General features: G+C 44.8%; 1 protein-coding gene across 3 annotated transcripts in view; it reads right to left on the bottom strand.

The window, feature by feature from the left end:
- The window catches only part of LAMB2 (laminin subunit beta 2), a 76515-nt gene that overhangs the window by 19167 nt on the left and 36221 nt on the right, over window positions 1-21127 (bottom strand). For all 3 annotated transcript variants that reach the window (XM_061618846.1, XM_061618847.1, XM_061618848.1), the window contains 12 exons: window positions 18452-18579; window positions 17304-17424; window positions 16552-16744; window positions 15490-15633; window positions 13604-13835; window positions 12009-12172; window positions 11666-11890; window positions 10544-10761; window positions 9092-9188; window positions 7431-7803; window positions 3215-3399; window positions 58-299 (listed from right to left, as the gene is read on the bottom strand). In XM_061618846.1, the coding sequence (XP_061474830.1) occupies window positions 58-299; window positions 3215-3399; window positions 7431-7803; window positions 9092-9188; window positions 10544-10761; window positions 11666-11890; window positions 12009-12172; window positions 13604-13835; window positions 15490-15633; window positions 16552-16744; window positions 17304-17424; window positions 18452-18579 (2322 nt within the window). The remainder of the gene's footprint in view (window positions 1-57; window positions 300-3214; window positions 3400-7430; window positions 7804-9091; window positions 9189-10543; window positions 10762-11665; window positions 11891-12008; window positions 12173-13603; window positions 13836-15489; window positions 15634-16551; window positions 16745-17303; window positions 17425-18451; window positions 18580-21127) is intronic.

Consider the following 21127-nt stretch of genomic DNA (forward strand, 5'->3'; position numbering starts at 1 on the left):
ACATGCTCTACTTTGTGATATTGTCATCCTAACCTACCTGCCTGCTTACCCACCCACCTTCTCGTTGATCTGATGCAGGCTCAGCCGTCCAACGCGTGTCGACAGGTCAGCCAGGGCCCGCTGGTTAGCTGCATTCTGCCTATAGAAAGCGTCTCTCCGTGCTGTCATTAACTGTTCTGTGCGACGCCGGGAAGCAGCCGACTGGCTGACGGGGCTAGGAATGGCCAAGGCAGAGGCGTTGGCCCGGTGCTCAGCCTCACGTGACTGCAAAAAGGACTGGTGGACACTGTCATAGGCACCTATTCAGTGGGAAGAATTAGAACAGGGGTACTAAAGGCCCTGTGTTGGGCATGTCATCTATGAGGTCTATGGGAAACTCCACTCACAAGGGATCAGAGGGTTGTGTTCAACCTGGCATTGACTGCAAGCATTTCTGCTTGCCTGACAGAATTATCTCCCCATTCCTTCCCCCATACGCTGTTCTGGGGGTTCTCCCAAGCCTCTGGAGCAGATTTGGGGAAGGTGTGGAGAGCATGCAGAGAGGGGGGAGAGGGGGAAAGTCCTGTTGCACTAGTGCAAAAAGTTAGTTGAATACAGCCCACTGTGCTCCAAAATGGCCCAATAATGAAACAAAGAGGAGCTGGATTTGGGGGACCGTTGCAGAGTTAAGGAGGCAATGTGGAATATTTGGAGTCAATCTATTTGGGTTTCCCACCACAAATATACCTTCTGGTTTGAAAACGGAAAGTGGCCCATACTTTCTCTTTTAGGATCTGAATGCTCTAGGGAAATTTGGGAGTAGGACCAGACTAGAAAAACAAGTCTTGCTCAGCTTGTAACACTGGCCCCAGTGAGGGGCAGGAGTGCAAGAGGAGATTGGAGAACTAGACTGGAGCTTCCCTTCCACCCTCTCTCTGAAATTAAAAATGGGCCTTTGGCTTGATGTTGCCTTATGACAATGTCAAGAAGGGCTGGTAAGGATTGAACTAGAACGCAGCATGCTTGAGGTTACATCAGTGATACATACATGCAAATAATACCACCTGGAGCTGTTTGCATAATTGGTACGCCATGTGGGCTCTGCTAGAGCCTATTCCCTCCCATCCCTTCCCCCCCATCTATTTATTTATTCATTCACTTTTCTCCCTCTCTTTTTAAACATATATCTGATTCTCTTAATGGTATTATGAATTGATATCTTTTGCTGCTCTGGTTTTTGTTCATGTCTGTTGCTTTTATTGTTACAGAAACAAATGAAAAACCAATAAACTATGCATTAAAAAAAAGAATAATCACTCATGCAGCCAAAGCTTTGATCTAGGGATGGGGTTCGGTAGCCGGTTCCTCCTAAAACTTTTCTTAAAAAAAGACTTTTAAAACATCTTCTAAGATTAAAAACATTTTTAAAAAGAAGGTTTAAGAACATATTAAAAAGCAATTCCAACACAGAAGCAGACAGGGATAGGTCTCAACTTAAAAGTCTTGTTGATAGAGGAAGGTCTTCAATAGGCACCTCTCTCAACTCTCATCCTCTCATCTATACCTTCAGACACTCAAACGCTCAGCCAATCATAATACAACACTCATCAACATTCCAACCCATGTACTCCTCCCTCTCACTCAGCCCATTTACCTCATTTACTCTTAATATCTAAATTTTAGCAGGGGGGAAATGTAATTGCTAACGAAAATGCTTATTCTCTAGGCACTTGTTCCACCAATTTGCACCAGCTTAGGGGAAAGCTTATTACGAAGACAATAATGTAAAATTTGTAAAAAATCAATGCCAATCCAAAAATAATGTGGATTGTCGGATTATGTCAAAATCCAGTAATAAATCCGATTTAGCTAATATTCTCCCCCATCCTAGTTTGATTGCTCCTTGTGCTGCAGCAAAGACAAGGTGCTCGGCAGTTTAAAAGGCAATTTCCAGCAAGGGGGGGGGCTGCCACAAAAACAACACACAGACCTGGATGTGTCCACAGTTCTGTCCCTTGTGCTACTTATGGGGGTGGGATGGGGTGGGGTGTTGGTTCTTGGGCATCTCATTACTTCAAAAAGGATTGGTATGCTTTAGTATTAATCAAAAAGATTCTGGAAAGAGGAATTGGCAGGCATCAGAGGCAGGCCAGAAAGGTTCTAAGGTATAGGTGATGGCAACGGCTGAGGAGGCCAAACAGGGCAAAGGTGATGATGGCAAAGGGAAAGGGTGAGCAGGCCAAACACACACAACAGGAGAAACGGAGTGCACAATGCATCCCTCAGCTGTAAGGTGAACCAAGCTTCAATTGTGCATCCTAGCAAACAGCTGGCACCTGGTTCAGCCGTCACACCCTCCCTCAGTGCTTCAGCTGGGTTGCCCCCCTTTTTATTTTTAAAAGCACTGCATAAATACGTAGAATTATTGCAGTGCTTTTAGCATGACAGAGTGCTAGATAACAGGACTGTTGGACTAGTACTCATGTCATGAGAACACCTGCTCCCAATTCACAGAGCAGTTTTGCAAATGTTTTTAACTTGTTTCCGTTATATTTTAATAAGGCAAAAGATGGGAGGCTTAAGTCAATAAATGCACATACAGAGAGGTTTTAAAAAATAATTTAAAAAGTGGGTAGTTTATCTGAAGCATGGGGAAAGATTGATGTCTGATTCAGCATTTGACCTGACTGAACATACACATCTGCCATGCAAAGCCAGTTTGGCACACTGCAGGGAACCCCCAAAGACCTCTCTTTAAATATTACATCTGTCTTCACAGTCGACGACTATCCAATCAATTCATTTCTGAACTGAGATCTGAACTTCCAGCTCATGCTCTTACACACTACACTCACTAGAGATGGTATGTCATGGTAACATTTGTGGAGGCTGCACGTCAAAAGTGTGAGGCCAAAAGAGAAAGGAGTCCCAAGGAGAGTGGTGTAGTGTCAGACTAAGACCTGGGAGACCCAGGTTCAAATCCCCACTCGGCCATAAAGCTCACTGGGTGATCTTGAGCCAGTTACACTCAGCCTCACAAGGTGGTTGTGACCATAAAATGGGGCAGGAGATGGGGCGGGCAAGGTGGCTGGGAAGAACCATATACCCCAGCCTGAACTCCTTGGATAAAGGGGTGGATAAAAATGGAATGAATCTAGAATAAAAAAGGAATAAATGAATAAAGGATAACCAAGCATGGATTTTATATTGCTTTGGCCTCTGGGCGTAGACTTACCCAGCACATTGGCATTCTTGAGGGCATCAAGCTGACGTACAAGGTCTGCCAGGCTGAGATTGAGCGCACGAGCACCACGCTCCAGCATGCCTAGGGCATGGTTGGCATTGAAGTTCTTGTCCTGGGTGGCTGTCAGCAAACCCTCCAGGTTGGTAAGCGTTTCTGTGACATCTGCTATCTCCTGCCTGGTAAAAGGATGAAAGTGAGAACAGGGGAGTGTAAGGAATCAAATATTGGGAATTTTTAATCTTTGACTTCTTGTCTCCTATGGAAATTTGGGGAATGTTGCCCAGGAAGAATTAGGTGCTCCTTCCAAACAAAGAAACGGTTTTACATAAGGATTATGATAATTTGTAACCTTTAGGAATCATCAGGAATCTACAGCAGGGAGATCACACCTATTATCTGGGAACTTATCAGGAAATGGGTTGGTTCACATCTTCCTGGTCACATTTACATTGGAGTCAGTTTAGTGAGAAAAAGGTATAAAACATGAGGAGTTGGGAGCGGTCAGGAGTTCCTCCTTCTGGAGGGCTCAACAGCTGCTTTTCTTATCAACGCACCCTAGCATCTTCGGGACAATTGCAGAACTTCAGAGCTAAGAATTTGGGTGAGAACTTTCAAATCTAGCGCTGGTTACTAAGGGCAGAGCTTTGGCTCATTGGGCTAGATACAAAAGTCTCTCAGCCTTAGTCTTGCAGCAACTCTCCAGGAAAGGTATATGCAACTTCTGGGCCTTTCCTTTTTCTTTCTGTGTGGGTGAGCTTAATGTGAAAGTGTTCATAGGGTTAGTCTCTTTGCTTTAGTCTATCCAGTGTTGCTGAATGAATGAATGAATAGAAAGCTGCTCATTGTTAACTGTACTTGTAAACTGCAATATTTTTCCTTGTTTCTTCTCTTAATAAAACCACTCTTTATTTTACTTTCTGTGTATGTGTCATTGGGTTAAGGGTAAAATTATACATGCTCTGGGGGTGACGTGCGGGTAACTTCAGCAAAAGATCCTGCTGCACTCTCGATAGGGGAACTTGGATTTCTAGTGAGCTCTGCTCATGAGGAAGCTCAAGGTCCATTTGTAAGAGGAGGAAGCACGCACACACACCCCGACATGCTCTTCCACTGCTCCTCTTCCTTGGAGAAAGGAAAGGGGCAGGCAGATGGTTAAAGGTTGCACCCCGGTCATCATCAAAGCAGGTGCTGTATCACTGAACTACAGTCCTTTCAAACCAGCCCTCCCCAACCTGGCAGCCTCCAGATGGTTCAGACTACAGCTTTCCTCAGCCTTGGCCAGCATGGCTGGGGGCTGATGGAAGTTGTAGTCCAAAGCATCTGGGAGGGCACCGGGTTGACAGAAGCTGCTCTCAACAAATGAGGGGCTGTAGCTTAGTGACAGAGCACCAGCTTTGCATGCAGAAGGTCCCAGGTTCTGTCCCTGGCATCTTCAGTTAAAAAGCTCAGGGAGCAGGTGAAGGGAGATGCATCTCTCTGCATGAGACGAGTCAAGAGAGGCGCTACCAGTCAGAAGAAACAATATGGCCTAAATCAGGAATAGGGAACCTGTGGCCCTCCAGATGTGGCTGGACTACAAGTACCATCATCCCTGACCACGGGTCAACTGGCTTGGGCTGAGGGGAGTTGGAGTGCAGCAACATTTGGAGGGGCCACAGGTTCCCCATTCCTAGTCTAGATGGTCAAGCCATCTGATTTTGTATAAAACAGCTTCCTATTCCACCTCTGTTTATACTTAGCTTCTTGAGCAAGTTACTTGTCTTTTAGCCTCATCGGGTTGCCTTCCTGTCAAATGGGTATTCTCTTGGAGCAGAAAACTGTGGGTTCCTGAGAGTGATTTTGTATTTTGGAGCTCAGACGTGATCTCTTATCTCATACTAAAGGTATTTGGCTAGTTGATTTTCTTTTAAGCTTCTCCAATTTACCTTCTGTGAAATGGGTGTTTTGTGACTGGCCCCACCCACACTACAGCAGCCATTTTTTGATGGTGCCCATAATACTTTCTCAATATTCCTAATATAGTCAGCTGCCCAAAATGTTGGCGACTCCTATGATTAATTGATTTAACTGATTCAAAATCATTTTTAATCCACTCAAAGGCATCCTTAATGAACTGGATAGCAAAGTTTTCAAAACACGTTAATTTTTTTTATTAAAAAAACCCTGCAAATGGTAGCTGCCATCTTAGAGAGGCATTTCCCCCCCTTCACTCTCACACAAGCAGGAATCTATCTTCTAAAATGGCGCCAGCTGTAACACAGACATACACCGTCTGAAAAAAGTATTTTTCCCTTCAAACTATGGTTTAGTCATACACAAATTTATGTAGATTTAAATGATTTCAAATAACTAATTAAAACCATTTAATTTGGTTAATCAACTTCTTTAATATGGCGACACCCCTAATTATGACCCTTTCAGAAAGATTCAACAAATCCCCCATGAAGTCATCCATCAATAGCTACTGGCTAACCCTAATTTAAAAAGAACCTCCATTTTGAGAGCAAGTATATCTAATGATGAGATTTTGGAAAAACATCGGGATGACTGCCTCCATCATGCCTTGTTTTCGAGCTTCCTCATGTGACAAGCCACTGTAGTTGTCATTCTAGCCCAATAGTGGCTACTATAGGAGTGGAGAACCTGTGTGGTCCTCCAGATGAGAGACAGACTAGAATTCTGCCCAATTTAGATTTGGTACTGAACATAAGAACATAAGAAGAGCCTGCTGGATCAGGTCAGTGGCCCATCTAGTCCAGCATCCTGTTCTCATAGTGGCCAACCAGGTGCCTGGGGGAAGCCTGCAAGCAGGACCTGAGTGCAAGAACACTCTCCCCTCCTGAGGCTTCTGGCAACTGGTTTTCAGAAGCATACTGCCTGACTAGGGTGGCAGAGCACAGCCATCATGGCTAGTAGCCATTGATAGCCCTGTCCTCCAATGAATTTGTCTAATCTTCTTTTAAAGCCATCCAAGCTGGTGGCCATTACTGCATCTTGTGGGAGCAAATTCCATAATTTAACTATGCGCTGAGTAAAGAAGTACTTCCTTTTGTCTGTCCTGAATCTTCCAACATTCAGCTTCTTTGAATGTCCATGAGTTCTAGTATTATGAGAGAGGGAGAAAAACTTTTCTCTATCCACTTTCTCAATGCCATGCATAATTTTATACACTTCTATCATGTCTCCTCTGACCCGCCTTTTCTCTAAACTAAAAAGCCCCAAATGCTGCAACCTTTCCTCGTAAGGGAGTCGCTCCATCCCCTTGATCATTCTGGTTGCCCTCTTCTGAACCTTTTCCAACTCTATAATATCCTTTTTGAGATGAGGCGACCAGAACTGTACACAGTATTCCAAATGCGGCCGCACCATAGATTTATACAACGGCATTATGATATCGGCTGTTTTATTTTCAATACCTTTCCTAATTATCGCTAGCATGGAATTTGCCTTTTTCACAGCTGCCGCACACTGGGTCGACATTTTCATCGTGCTGTCCACTAAAACCCCGAGGTCTCTCTCCTGGTCGGTCACCGCCAGTTCAGACCCCATGAGCGTATATGTGAAATTAAGATTTTTTGCTCCATTATGCATAATTTTACACTTGTTTATATTGAATTGCATTTGCCATTTTTCCGCCCATTCACTCAGTTTGGAGAGGTCTTTTTGGAGCTCTTCGCAATCCCTTTTTGTTTTAACAACCCTGAACAATTTAGTATCGTCAGCAAACTTGGCCACTTCACTGCTCATTAATTAATTAATTTCCCATTAATCTGTTTATTTTCTATCATTCTGTGTCAGATTCTTATACAGTCATTTTCCGTGGCTACTTTTGAAAACAGATTTTTTTTTAAAAAAAGCTACCTCTAAAATATTGATATTGACCAATAATTTTATTGATATTTCCTTTCATTCACTGATTCCCTTCAAAATATTGATATTAATATTTTTGCAAGTGAAAACACAGATGGGTAAACAGAGCGGCCAGCAGACAAAGAGCAAACTTGAATTGATACCAGCCTGTTAGGTCAACGGAATGCTTTCAAACCAGCAATGGCCAACGGATCCCATCTCTACTTCAGATGTTGCTGGACTCCAACTCCCTACTACTCCCATGACTCCTGACCATTGCCCAACCACTGTTCCTAGGCTCCAACTGAGCTCATCTCCTGTGCAAGTTTATGTGGTGCTAGAATAACCCTTCACTCACCGCAGCTCATCCATGTTATGCAAGACGTGGGTGATGGTGCTGGCGGTAGCGTTGCGAGCATTGACAATGGCCTGGGCAGCACTCAGCTTGTCCTGTAGCCGACGGAAGGTGCCCTCAAACGCCCCAGTGAGGCCTGTCTGGTGAAGGTGTTGGGCACGCTGTGCTAGGCTGCGGGTGCGGGTGGCCAAATCCTGCACAATGCGGTCCCAGTCCCCAAAGCATTGGTGGCACGGCTGGCAGGCTGGGAATTCGCCAGCAAAACCACGGGAACACTGGTCGCAGCGCACACCTGAGATGCCTGGGCGGCAGGAGCAGTGTCCAGTGATGCGGTGGCATTGTAGCTTCTCAGTCCCACGTGGGTCACAATCACAGGCTGCTCAAAACATAAACTAAGTGAGCAAGACAAAATAAAGCCCTCCACCTCTGCCCCTCCCACACTGCACTTCCCAGCAGCCTAAGCCCACAAGGCATGGCCAAATGAACAAATCCCTTAATAATCTGATCTGAGCCCAGGATCTCCCAATCACTCTTCGTAAAACATACTCTTCCAACTCTGCTTATTTAATGCAGTCTCTATTATCTCCCATGTATGCTGGCAGATTACTATCTAGTATTCAATCACACTCTCCAAATGCCTTTGTAATAGAATCAAGAAACCATGATTGTCTCAGGAGTCATCCTCCTGAATTAATAACTGGCTTTCAAGTTTTCTCCAGCATTGATTGCCTTCACACTTCCAAGCATATTGTTACAAGACTGGCCATCCAGCCTTTTAGTATTCCACACCCTTCAGGTAGTTAGTGAAAGGGGCAGAGAAACACCAGTTTGCTGTTTGAATCTGGACAGAGACAGATAGCAAGAATAAGATAAAGTGTTGGGTATTAAGGAATTGGCTGCAACTGGGATACAACTGTCATTCTTTAGGAATCTAATGATGGATTATTCGTTGTGCTGCCTGCTTTAGGAGTCTGCTTGTTTCCAATAAGCTCTCCTTGTACATTATCAAATAAATATTACAAAATACAAAGAAAACCTCCAGTGCAGCTCAGGAGACCTTTTCAAGGAAGTAGGGAGAGTCCCCTTTCTTAAATCATGGCTTGGATTCAAGAGATCCTCATATGCAAACAGAAGACAATGATGATCCCCTCCTACCTCAAAATCTCACCTTATTCTGGAGGATCTCTTGCCTCTCAGGAAGTGCCATTTTGAGGAAGGAGTGTGCATGGGGCAGAAGTGGGAAGGAGGAGAAAGGAAAGCTCTTGAGAGCAAACAAAATCCTCATTCAATGTATTTAATGTATTTTAAGATCTGTTTTTATGATGTTTTAAAGTGTTTTTAGCGCTTTGTTTGCAGCCCTGGGATCCTGCTGGGAGGAAGGGCGGGATACAAATTAAATAATAAAATAAAATAAATAAATTCATGGTTCTCAGAAAACGACCCATTATCTTCACAGTCATAAGGAGCAGAAACTCACTTTTTAAAAAATAAAATAAAAATGAAGTCTGACATTTTCAGGATTTCTGCATCGAATAATGCAGTTGTAGGATTTCAGCATAGACAGTACTTAATTTCATCCTTAATTTCATCTTTGCCTCCTGGTTCCAGCTTTTACACCCCACCTGTCAGGGTCTGGCTTCTGCCAGCACACTAGCTGCACTCACCTCTGCACAGCTGGCTGGGCTCTCCCCAGTGGTTCTCCTGGCATTCTGAGCAAGTGCGACCCCCGAAACCTGGCCGACACTGGCACTGCCCTGTGAACTACAAGACAGGCCCATTTAGAGCTACAAAAGTACTTCTTCACATAGCGCATAGTTAACCTATGGAATCCGCTCCCACAAGAGGCAACGATGGCCACCCACTTTAGTGGCTTTTAAAAAAAGGATTAGAGAAATTCTTGGAGGACAAGGCTATCAATGGCTACGAGCCGTTATGCCTATGTTCTGCCTCCATGGTCGAAGGCAGTATGCTTCCAAGTACCAGTTGCTGGAAACCTCAGGAGAGAGTGCCCTTGCACTCCTGTCCTCCTTGCAGGCTTCCCCTGGGCATCTGGTTGGCCAGCAAGCTCTTCTTATGTTCACCAGCAGGAATTCACATTAGCAAGTCCTTGTTCTCCACCTCAGGGCAAAGATAAGAAAGGTGTTGTCAAGGTGCAAAAGCATATACGCGAGACCTGGATCCTAATCTGACATGCTAACCTCTACTTCACATGAATTCTCAGCCCCAAGCCCTAGATGCTCTCCACTCCTTCAGCATCTAGGACGGTATTGCCCTAGATCAGGGGTGGGAAAACCCAGGCCCAGGGGTCAAGCGTGGTCCTTCAGGCCTCTCTGTCTGGCCCTCAGAACTCTCCCCAGAGTACACCCCTCACTGGCCCTGACTGGCACTCCGAGTTTTTTGCGTGGCTGGATTGTGTCCCTGAACTCTGACACGTGGCCATCTTGGTAGTTCCACCACCCTCAGGAGCTGGGGTGGCAGTAGTGGCAGCGGCAGCAGCCTAAGAGAGGCAGTCTCTGCGGCAGTCTGTCGAACTCCCTCTCCTCAGAGGTGCATCTGGAAACTTTTCTGTACAGTTCTGGGTGAATACGGAAGACGCACCCTTTAACCTGGCCTTTGACACCTGAGGTGTATGTTTTTGGGACCCACCCTATTTTTGTGACATTTGAGATTTTAACTTGTTTTAAAATGTTTTAATGACATATTTTAGACTGCTGTAACCCATCCTGGTGAAGGACGGGTAATAAATTAAAATAATAATAAAAATGATGACAATAATAATAATGCCTCTTGCTTACCTGGATGGAGAGCAGAGAGGGGTATGTGAGTGGGGAAGGGCCAGAGCTCAGTGGAAGAGCCAGGGGGCCAATGGTGCGACTCAGTATAAGGCAGCTTCCTACACTCCTAGTCTGTGTAGGAACTTGTCTGCTACAGAAAAGTAAAAATTTCCGTTCACTGCTCCCCTCACTTTTGCCTCTGGCTCTGCCCACCACTGGCACATGGCCCTCAGAAGATTGCCCAGAAGGGAATGTGGCCCTCGGGTTGAAAAAGGTTCCCCACCCCTGCCTTAGAAGTTCCCAGTCTTCTGCCTCACCTAGCACAGAGCCTCTTAGCCTAACCTGATTGCAAGCAGGGCTCAGTGAGTGCTGGGGGTGGCAGCCGCATGGCTGACAGCCTTGACCACTGGCCAAGTTCCAGAAGTTGGGGGCACAACGGTCACAGCTCTGCCCTTGGACTTTGGGCAAGCATTGGCACTGCCCACTGTGCCGCTCACACTGGCACTGGTCCTGCGATGGGCACTCGCTGCGCAGCGTGCCCAAGAAGTTACAGGAACAACCTGCAGGGAGGGAGGCACAGAAACACTATGCTCAGAAACACTATACTTTTTGAAAATGGCATCTTAAAAAGAGACACACTATCAGGCCAAACAATCTATTTACACAAAAATGACATATGTAATTATGTAAATTAAAAGAAATCATGCCTCATTTGGGTTTAATAAACTAAGGCACTGAGATAGTGGGGTATATATGTAGGGTAGCATTCACACTTTAGCAGGGTTTTCTCAAAATGTGTGTTTGTGCAGTGGGGGGATAGAGTGCATGAAAGTGCATCAGGGATAATCTGACTCTTAAGCTGCTCCTTCAACCATTAGCATGTGATGAAATAGTCACCCTTGTTCTTTGTACAAGGCAGAGAAGACTTGCCTTCTTATCACTGTAACCCTTAAACCTAGGCCCCACTGACATTACTAGTCCCATTTATTAACAATCATGAGGACCAGAAACAGCCTTTTTCTTTTCTTTTCTTTTCTTTTCTTTTCTTTTCAAAGAAACCAAAAACAGAAATTCTTGATCCTTTAAAGGATACCAGGTACTGAATTAGAATGTCAAGTTCCTCACAGAATTATGAAGATAGATGTCCAGTTGCTGTCAACACTACTGGCCCTGCCTGTAAGAAGGGGATGTGGGTGCCTTAGATGGTTTTGTTTCTAATTAACAATTTTGTTGAGAACTGCACTTGGGGATAACAAAATGATATGTGGTAAGATCTAAGGTGCACCCAGACCATGAGCCCTCATTACTCAAGATGATCTCCCTCTCCAATAATTTAACAGGCCAGTTGTTGACAAAATGAGCTGATTCTCTTTAGTTACTGAAGGACCACCAAGAGTCAGAGTTGGGAGGGTAGCAACAGGAGCTGGATGGAAAATAAATCTCTCCTCCACAGCAGACACTCACGGTGGCAGGTGCGTCGGGTGGCATCCCCATAATAGCCCCCTTGGCAATGTTGGCACTGGTCCCCCTCGGTGTGGTAGAGGCAGCGGAGGCAGCGGCCTGTGCGTCGGTCGCAAGATTCTGGGTTTGCCACATCAATGTTGTTACTGCATGCACAAGGCTGGCATCGCCCCCTGGCCTGCCAAGGATTGCCGTAGTAACCAGGAGCACACTCATCACAGCGTGGGCCTGTGTAAGACAAAGGGTGTCCTTTGGGAAAAGCTGGGTTCCTGCCTCGTTATATCCTTGCCATCCCCTCTCAAGACCTCACTCCTAACCCCATGGGGTGCCAGAAGGCTGGACTTGCCTGTATAGCCTGCGAGGCAGCTACACCTTACGGTCCCAGAGCGGCTGTCTTGGTGGCAAGCAGCAGCAAAATGACGTCCAGAGCCAGGTGCCTCAGGGCAGGGGCAGGGCCGGCAGTGGCCACCTGAGGCCAGCGCTGGGTTCCCATAGTATCCAGATACACAACTGCAGATTTGGAGAGAAGAGGTTTCCAGGAACACATTAATTACTATATGTGATCATAAAATATAAAGGGGCAGTGTTTGTATCTTCTTCATATCTGGGCTGGCATTGCATTAAAAGCAGCAGCATGTCACAACTAGCACAGAATACAGGAGTCTGAGAATTCAAGGTTTCTTGATTTCCAAAGCAAGTTTCTGCCCCTTCCCTGGATACCTTCCGCCGAGCATTAAAAACTTGGCTGTTTGGTCAGGCCTTTGAGACTATCGGGATGGGCTAATTATATACTCAATCCCCGCTGCTATGTATTACAATTGCTGCTATTCTGTCACTGATGATTATTTGTATTTTATTGTATTTATTGTATTTACTGTATTTTGTATTTTATTGAATTTAATATGTACGCCGCCTAGAGTGGCTTCGGCCAGATAGGCGGCCTAAAAATCAAATTATTATTATTATTATTATTATTATTATTATTATTATTATTCACTGGTGTGGGTTAATAGGTTGGAATCTGATGAAGAGAAACCCCCAAAACAGAGGAGGTCTGGAAAGGGTTTCCACCCTGCAGAACACTGTACTATTCTGCCATGGCTCATGTTCAATGCACCTCTCAGCCTTCTCACCTCAATCTTTAGGCCCTTGCCCTTTGTTACCCTATTCCTTACCGGTGTTGGTAGTGTGAATGTTAGGCAAGAAGTATGTGAATTGTGCATACATGTAAATTTAATTTATTCACTCCACAGAATCTGGGCTTCCTTAGAACAGAATTTCTTGGGGCGGTGGGAAAGACTATATACCTACCTACAAAAACTCATTACTACAAGGTGAAATTTCATCAAGCAGTATGTAACAGGCTCCTTCACCCATCAGGATGCTTGAGGACTTGCCTGTTTCCATATGTACTGACCTGTCCCTTCTCCAGGAACACCTGCCAGATGTATGTGGTGGGTGGCTAATAGAGAAAGGGCCTTTTTGGTGGTGGTACCCTGGCTGTAGTGTGCTCTCCTTAGAGAGGCTCACCTGGTGCCTCCCAGTGATGTCACTCTGGTGCCACATGAACGCCTTTTTATTTGCCTGGGCCTTTTCATTTGCAATAGCTTTTTATCTATTATCTCTGCCATATCTCTATATGCTGCTTTTATGTCTTTTTTTTTTAATGATTTTATTCTATGAATTTTCACAAACCTGATGATAGGGCACCCTATAGCTATTGGAAAGCAAACATACAAACAAATTCAATAAGTGTGGACATCAGTTTATTGCTGTGGGACTTATACCCAGGGCTGTTGTAGATAATCACTTGGTCCTTTGGAAGTTAGGCACAATCCTGAGGCTTTCACCTCTGAACTTCACATACCTGGGACATCAGCTTGCGTGTGCCCCCAACTTCCGCTAGTAGTTGCCTCAAAATGCTCTAGTGCCCTCCCTCACCTCTGGCATCGATCTCCTTCTGTGTGGCCTCGGCAATGCAAACAGCTGCCTGTCCGTGGGTCACATTCCTCCGAGCGCCCATTGCAGTGGCATGGCTGGCAGTTAGGGAAACCCCAGTGGCCAGGCTGGCAGTGATCACAGCGTGGGCCAAAGACACCTGGCCGGCACGGGCACTGACCGTTGAAACTGTCACAGAAACCGCTCAAGGAGCCTTGGCTGCTGCACTGACATGCTGCAAGGGGAAGGAAGGAAAGTTCACATGTACCTCTGTTCCTCCTCCCAACAGACATAATGATCTATGTATGCTTCATGTCCCACGCATGATGTACCACTCCTCACATATGCACAACTTCCTTCACCTGTACCTACCACGTGGTTCACAGTCTGTGCCAAGAAGATTCAGCTTCTGTTCTCATCCAATTATGCAAATCACTGAATGGAAATGTGCTTATTTTGTACGAAAACTTATTCATTTGATCACTTGAATTTTTGTAGTATGTGCCAGGGATTTTTTTTTTTTTTAATGTCAGGGTAGTGGCAGGACAAAAAAGTACATCCAAGGACAGCAAGATAAATAAAAGGCCATGCTCCAATAACGCACTGTTGCTTCACTGTTGAACAAGTGCAGTATGAGTGCTTAGAAAATGCTATGATACATCAGAAATAGGTGAGCTAGCTTGAGGAAACAAAATGCTTCTTCTTACCAGCTGCTGCTCTTTGAAACCACCCTGCACGGTTCCTTCCCATCTTTGATATTGGGGCTTTGTGAGCCTCCCCATGCTTTGCACTTCTGACAGTAGGGCTGGAAAGCAGAAGTTCAGGGAGGCCTGCAAAGGGCTTTGTGAGCATCCCCACACTTCTCCTTTGCACCTCCGACATTGTAGATGTAAGGAGAAATGTGGGGAGGCTTCCAAAGCATATGGCTAGCAACGCCCCTTGGGCTGTGATTCCCAAGCATGGGAACATTGCACAAGGGACTTTGACAGATGGGCAGGACAACCCACCTGTTGATCATGTGGTGTCATGATGATGTTGCATGATTGACAGGTGGGCTGACCGGCCCACTGGTCAAAATTGGCCTGTGGTGTAGGGCCAGATAAAGATCTGCCCCACCGCAACCAAAACACTTCTCCACCCTGTAATATAGCAACCATGATAAACAGCCTAGCAAAATAATCCAGGTGGATCAAATAGGCAGGAAACATGTGGTCATACCACAAAGTGGTGCACAGAGAAGTCTGCCCCTCATTATCTATGATATGCAGACACATACATTAGAGCCCTCATGGCTGCTATTTGTTTTAGGAAGGAGAAGTAGTGGTTGGCAGGGCAGGACAGCAGCACTTACCTGACCTCCCATAACCAGCTTTGCTGCAACTTACTGGAAGAGGCAATGTTGCAGCAAGGTGAACAAGTCAAATTAGCGCTGCCAGTGTGTTTGCACTGTGCTGACTTCACCCCTTATCGTCCCAGTAAGCTGCGGCGACACTGGTGATGGGAGGTCAGATAAGCGCCCCCATACTGCAAACTGCTATACAAAAGGAGTGATAGGGACTGAAGAAGCAGGTGGGAGGCAGAGAGCACATAATAATTTCCTTGCACACTGCATCTATGTTCCAAAGTGCCTTCCTCTCTGCAAACAGCTTCTCTTCCCCACTCCCATGGTGGAGTTTCAAATGAATGTCCGCAATTTGAGGCATCTTCACCAACCACAGAAGCAAAAGGAAATGGACAATTATCTGTGCCCTGTCCTGGCAAATGTTTACATCAGCACTTACTGAAATGGACTAGCTGAGCAGAGGACTGGTCTATGCTTTCAAAAGGTAAGAACTAAATAAAGAGTTAGTTGTTTGGGGAGGAAAAGCCAGAACCTGAATTTTACTCACATTTGCAGCCACCAGGCCCAAAACCATAGGTGCCAGGGGAGCAACGTTCACAGCGGTGGCCCATGACATTAGGCTTGCATTGGCACTGCCCACCATCCGGATTGCACTCGGAGCTCAGCGAGCCCTGGGGGTTGCACAGGCATGCTGAGGGCAAAGAGAGAGTGAGGAGGAGGCAGGGGAAAAAGGAAGGTGGTGCCTTTTTGCTATGAGTAAGCAGGCGCCTCCTTTCTACTTACATATAAATGGGCTTGTGGAGGAAGATGGGGTATTGAAAGAGCTGTGGCTCAGTGGTAGAGCATCTGTTTTGCATGCAGAAGCTCTCAGGTTCAATCCTCAGCATCTCCAGGTGGGGCTGGGAAAGATTCCTTATCTAAAACCCTGAAGAGCTGCTGTCAGTCAGTGCAGACAATACTGAGCTAGATGGACCAATGGTCTGACTTGGTGAAAGGCAGCTTCCTATGTTCCTAGGTGTCCCCAGCTTGTCCACTACTCTAGTATAGGATAGTTGTAAGCTATATCTATTTGGTATGGACACAATCTTGCAAGGGCGCAAGGTAGCATTTTTTCCATTTGGTATGGGCCTCCAGGGACCATCTCTCCCAGCCCATCCTGAATTCAGTGTAGCACTTGAAACCTTCCATTGTTTAACTAGGGTGGGCAAGAACATCTACTGCAGGAATAGGAAAACTGTGGCCCTCTAGATTTATTAATTTATTTATTATTTAGTATAGTTTATGCTGCTTTTCATCACCAGGTGACCTCAAAGATGCTTCCATAGCAAGAATAAAACAATATAATACAAACAATTCAGAACATAATAATAAAAAACGTCAACAGTATCAATAAATAACACCACAAAATATCACAAAACAGATGTTGCTAGACTACAGCTCCCATAACCCCTGGCCAGTGGCCATGCTGGCCATGGCTGATGTGAGTTGGAGTCTAACAACACCTGGAGGACTACAGGTTCCCCATTCCTGGTCTACTTAGTCATGACTTGCGTGGGTGGATGTATTGTATGGTGGTATGTTTTTTGTGTCTGGATATTTTAACACTCACGCAGTGCCCCCTGGTGGATAATGGCTGACATGCTGGTGAGCAAGTTGGCACATGGTTCCGGGGCAGACATCTTAATCACAGGCCGAGCCTGTAGGGCACAGCGGTAGCGTTCAAAGGTCTCCTTGCGGGTGATGGAGGCGGCATCCCCAGCAATGAACATCTCCAGGGAGGAGTAACGTGGCATCAGTACCAGCTTAGCAGGAAGGAAAATGAGAAGGAGTCAAGCAGAGTGTGTGTTAATTTGCAACTAGGGATGGGTGAATATGTCAATGTCAGTTTCTCTCAGTTTCTTATTTTTCCAATCTTAAGTTCAGTTTTCCACATTTCCACATCAGTTTGCAATGAAAAAAATGTTCTCATGAAAATTTGTCAGCATTTTTGTGCAAATTTCTCCTACTATACACATTTTATATGCAATTTCCCTTAATATACACATTTTTGCAAAGCAATTTTTTCAGATCTAATGTATTTTTGTATTTTCACTATGCATGTACATGTGCACTTTAGTATATGCATTTTTGTACACATATTGCCTGGAGAACTATGTTGCAAAATTCAGATAAGTGTAAATTTCAAAGGATGGCTGTGTTTTGGTTTGCGTGTTGTTTCAGAAAGTGCAAATTGGGTAAGTTCACCTTTAAATGCAAACTGAATCAAATTTCTCCCCCATCCCTATTTGCAGCAACGTGTTCTTCCAACAAGCTATGATTCTGTCTACAGGAGATGCCAGAGCTCTACATCTCAGTACTCACCGAGTCCAAGAGTACAGCAGCACCTTGTAAATGTTCATGTCCTCCATAGCGGGTGAACTCCACCCGGATAGTGTAGCTGATCCCTTGTTCCAGACAGACTGGCTGTGGCAGCACCACATACCTACAGAACAGAAGGACCAGTTTACATCACAAAGAGGAGCGGAGGAACCAGTATTTTTACCATGTGTGGAAGTTTCCTGAATGCCAAGGACAGAAAAGAACTCCCTACGCCAGCCTCAAGTGACTGGCTCGCTACTCACTGCATGGCACATCTAGATACCCTCCTCTGCTTCCTACTACTGATGGGAAGAGGTTGCTGACTTCCGAGGCACCTTGTCTAGCAAGGGGAGGAGGAAAAGGGAGGGAAGAATCCTTGCCACTGCTTATTTGCACATTTCAGGGCTGTGTGAATTGCACATGTCCATTGATTTGCATTTAAAAATGGGCATTACTGTAATTGTTCCTCTTTCAAATGTTTCTAGTCCTCATGGTTACAAAGAGAAGCTTGGAAATGCAGAGTCTGGAGAAAATCTGAAAGAAGATCCCAGCTAAGCATGGCTTTCAGGAAATACTGCTGCCTACTTACCCTGAACCGCACTGCTTTTTTCTCCCCCTGCCACTCCTCCCCTTCCTTCCCCATTCCTATCTTCTATGGACATTTATCAATTTACTATATAATCCTTTCTCATACTGGCAAGGGGAGCCTGCTCTGAAAAAAGCAATTTTGGAAGCAAAATAAAATACACCAAGGGGGAGAGGAATGGAAAAATGCTTAATTTGCATTATTTGTTCTGGGACAGTTCTTCAGTGTCCTTCATGCAGAATTGGATTTTGTTTTTTAAAGTAAATACACAATGCTATGCATTTGTTAATTCATGTAAATATATGCATATTTAAACTTACCTTTTACCTGGACACTGAAGCTTTGAAAACACCCACTCTAAGAACAGCTGTACAGCAAAAGAAAAGTCTGGATGGTTTTAAATGGGCTTTAAATGGGCAAATGCGTAGCCCTGGCTGTTCCCAGTACTGTATGGGCATTCCTCATGACCCAAAGCTCTTTATACTTTCCTTTCTCCCCAGTGTGAGCTGCATTTTTGTTCCAATAAAGTAAAAAGGTCACCAATTCCCAGCTTTTCAGCACTCACCAGGATGTGGGTTGCAAAGCGACAGACATCAAATCATCAGTAGGGATGGTGTTTCCACATGGGCTGCTGGAGGGAATGAGCCCAGGCCGGATCACAGACACTTTCACCTCCTCCCATTTTCCTGGCAGCTGAGGAAAGAGGAGAGCTTAAAGCATTGCTCAAGGGGCCGTATGGCTGGATGGGATATGGAGTCAGGCCAAGTGTAAGATGGTGTCACCCAGTGCCAGTGCCAGGCTATTTTGCGCCCTAGGCAAGGCTAACTACTTGCACCCTCCCCCCCCCCAAATTGCTAACTTCAATGTTCAAAAACAGATGTCTTGTAGAAAAAATGAAAAGCACAAAACTTGAAACTGCTAAATTTATTTTAGTTGCATTTTTTCCAAGGGTTAAAACAACTAATCTGTATAAAACTGTGCCCCTCAAAGGTCAGTACTGCGCCCCTCTGAGGTCTGCGCCCTAGGCGGCTGCCTAGTTGGCCTAATGATAGCACCGGCCCTGGCGTCATCTCAGAGACAGATTTTAAGGTCATTAGCCAGGCCCAGAGTAAAATGGTGCCTCCTCAAACACAACTTTTGCAATCAAGATCTCTCAGGCGCAGGTAAGACGGTGCTGCCTCACAGAGCGTTTTTGAAAGGTCAAGGTCTTTCAGGTCATGGATAAGATGATGCCAGCTCAGATATCATTTTTAAGGGTCAAGGTCTGTCAGGTCAATGTGCAGGTGAAGAAATTATGGGTTCCAGACACAGCGGACTGAAAAGATCCAATAAGTCAGGCACAAGGGAGTAGAACACAATGAGGAACAAAGAATTGTCAAAGCAGGGGGAGTGAGGGCATTACAAGGCAAGGGAATTTGCTTTTTCCCTTAGACTCCCACTGCAGATATACAGTTTCAACAACACGGCTTGGGACCACAATACCTGATGGAACGCCTCTCCCAATACAAACCCACCTGTACACTACGTTCAAGATCAAAGGCCCTCCTCCGGATGCCTACTCCAAGGGAAGCTTGGAGGATGGCAACAAGGGAGAGGGCCTTCTCAGTGGTGGCCCCCAAATTACGGAATGATCTTCATGATGAGGTGCGCCTGGCGCCAACGCTATTATCTTTTTGGCGCCAGGTCAAATTTTTCCTCTTTTCCCAGGCATTTTAGCATGTGTTTTATACTGTTTAAACTTTTAAATTGTGTTTTAAATTGTTTTTATAAGATCTGTTTTAAATTGTATTTGTTTTAATGTTTTTAGTTACTGTAAACCACCCAGAGAGCTTTGCCTATGGGGCGGTATACAAGTATAATAAAATAAACAAACAAACAAACACTGTTTTTATCTTGCCTAAATGGACCGGCTCAACCTTCTGCCAGATACCATAGGATAGGATAGGACTGCCACTTCCACAGATTCCTCTGATTTGCAGAAAACCTTTTCCAGGTTTTTAGCCAAGAGGAATAGAGACAGTAATGCTCCTGACCAGAGGTCTTTTAAGGACTTTTAAGGATGAACTAACCAGTATTAAGGTTACTTCCCTGACCAACTGCATGATATAACTATCCAAAAACCATCTCCTGCTTCAGAGGGCTGAAGGGAGTGCCTTGCTGGAGAGGTCTAATAGAATTGCCAACTTATCTTCACTGACCCTGTGCCTTTTAACAGGAAAACTTCCAGGCAAAAAATTCAGCATTCCTGCCACAGACAGGAAGGGTTGTAATCCAGCGGAGTCACTGCATAAACAAATCTGTTCCAGAGAGTTATGGGAAACCCCAGAGCAGTTTTGGGGAGGATGTGGGGGATGTGAGGGGAAGAGAGGGAAGGGGATTCTGTTGCACAAGCAGAAGTCGTTTTGCACTTGCAATGATTTTTGTTGAATGCAACCTAAAGTGATGAGAGAGGGAGTACAGTATTCCCCTGCTTAATTTTCACATAGTAGGTTGATATTACAAGCCACATGAACAGGGAAAGTAAGAAGATGACAATCTTAGGTTCTTATAGGACGCAGCAGAGCAGAGAACAGGAGCAGAGGGAGAAAGATAAAATACTGGGGAAAACCAAAGGCCATGAGTGGTCAAGAGGAGACCTGGAAATTTGGGAACTATTATTATTATTAGTAGCAGTAGTAGTAGTAATAACAGCTACTGTTATTATTATTGAGAACTATTATCATCATTATTATTAGTAATAGTAGCAGCAGCAGCAGCAGTATTTATTAAATACATATCCTGCCCTTCCTTCCAGAACGAGATCAAGGAGGCAAACAAAAACACTAAAAACATCTTTAAAACATCTTAAAAACAAACCATCTCTTAAAACATTTTTTTTTAAATCTAAAATCAGTTTCAGCACAGATGCAGACCAAGGGAAAAGGCAAAACAAAATTCCAGGCAAGTTTAAAGTTCACATTTCTTGAAGCTGATACTCAAAACATTTCAAATTCTGAAAATCCATAATTTGGGTTTTGATTTTTTAAAATGGAAATACATTCTTTCTTGCTGAATCTTAATCTCTGCATGTTAGTATTAACATATATTTATTCCCCTGAGACATACTTGCTCTGACCTTCACATAAAACTCTGAACCCTTCATCAAAGGGCTCAACATCTGAGTTTATATATTTTAAACTGGAATTGCAAATTGCATGTCCTCAATTTTTCTATTTCAACTTGCCACCCTGGGCTCCTACTA

Source organism: Rhineura floridana, chromosome 3 (genome assembly GCF_030035675.1).
Source record: "Rhineura floridana isolate rRhiFlo1 chromosome 3, rRhiFlo1.hap2, whole genome shotgun sequence".
NCBI lineage: Eukaryota > Metazoa > Chordata > Lepidosauria > Squamata > Rhineuridae > Rhineura > Rhineura floridana.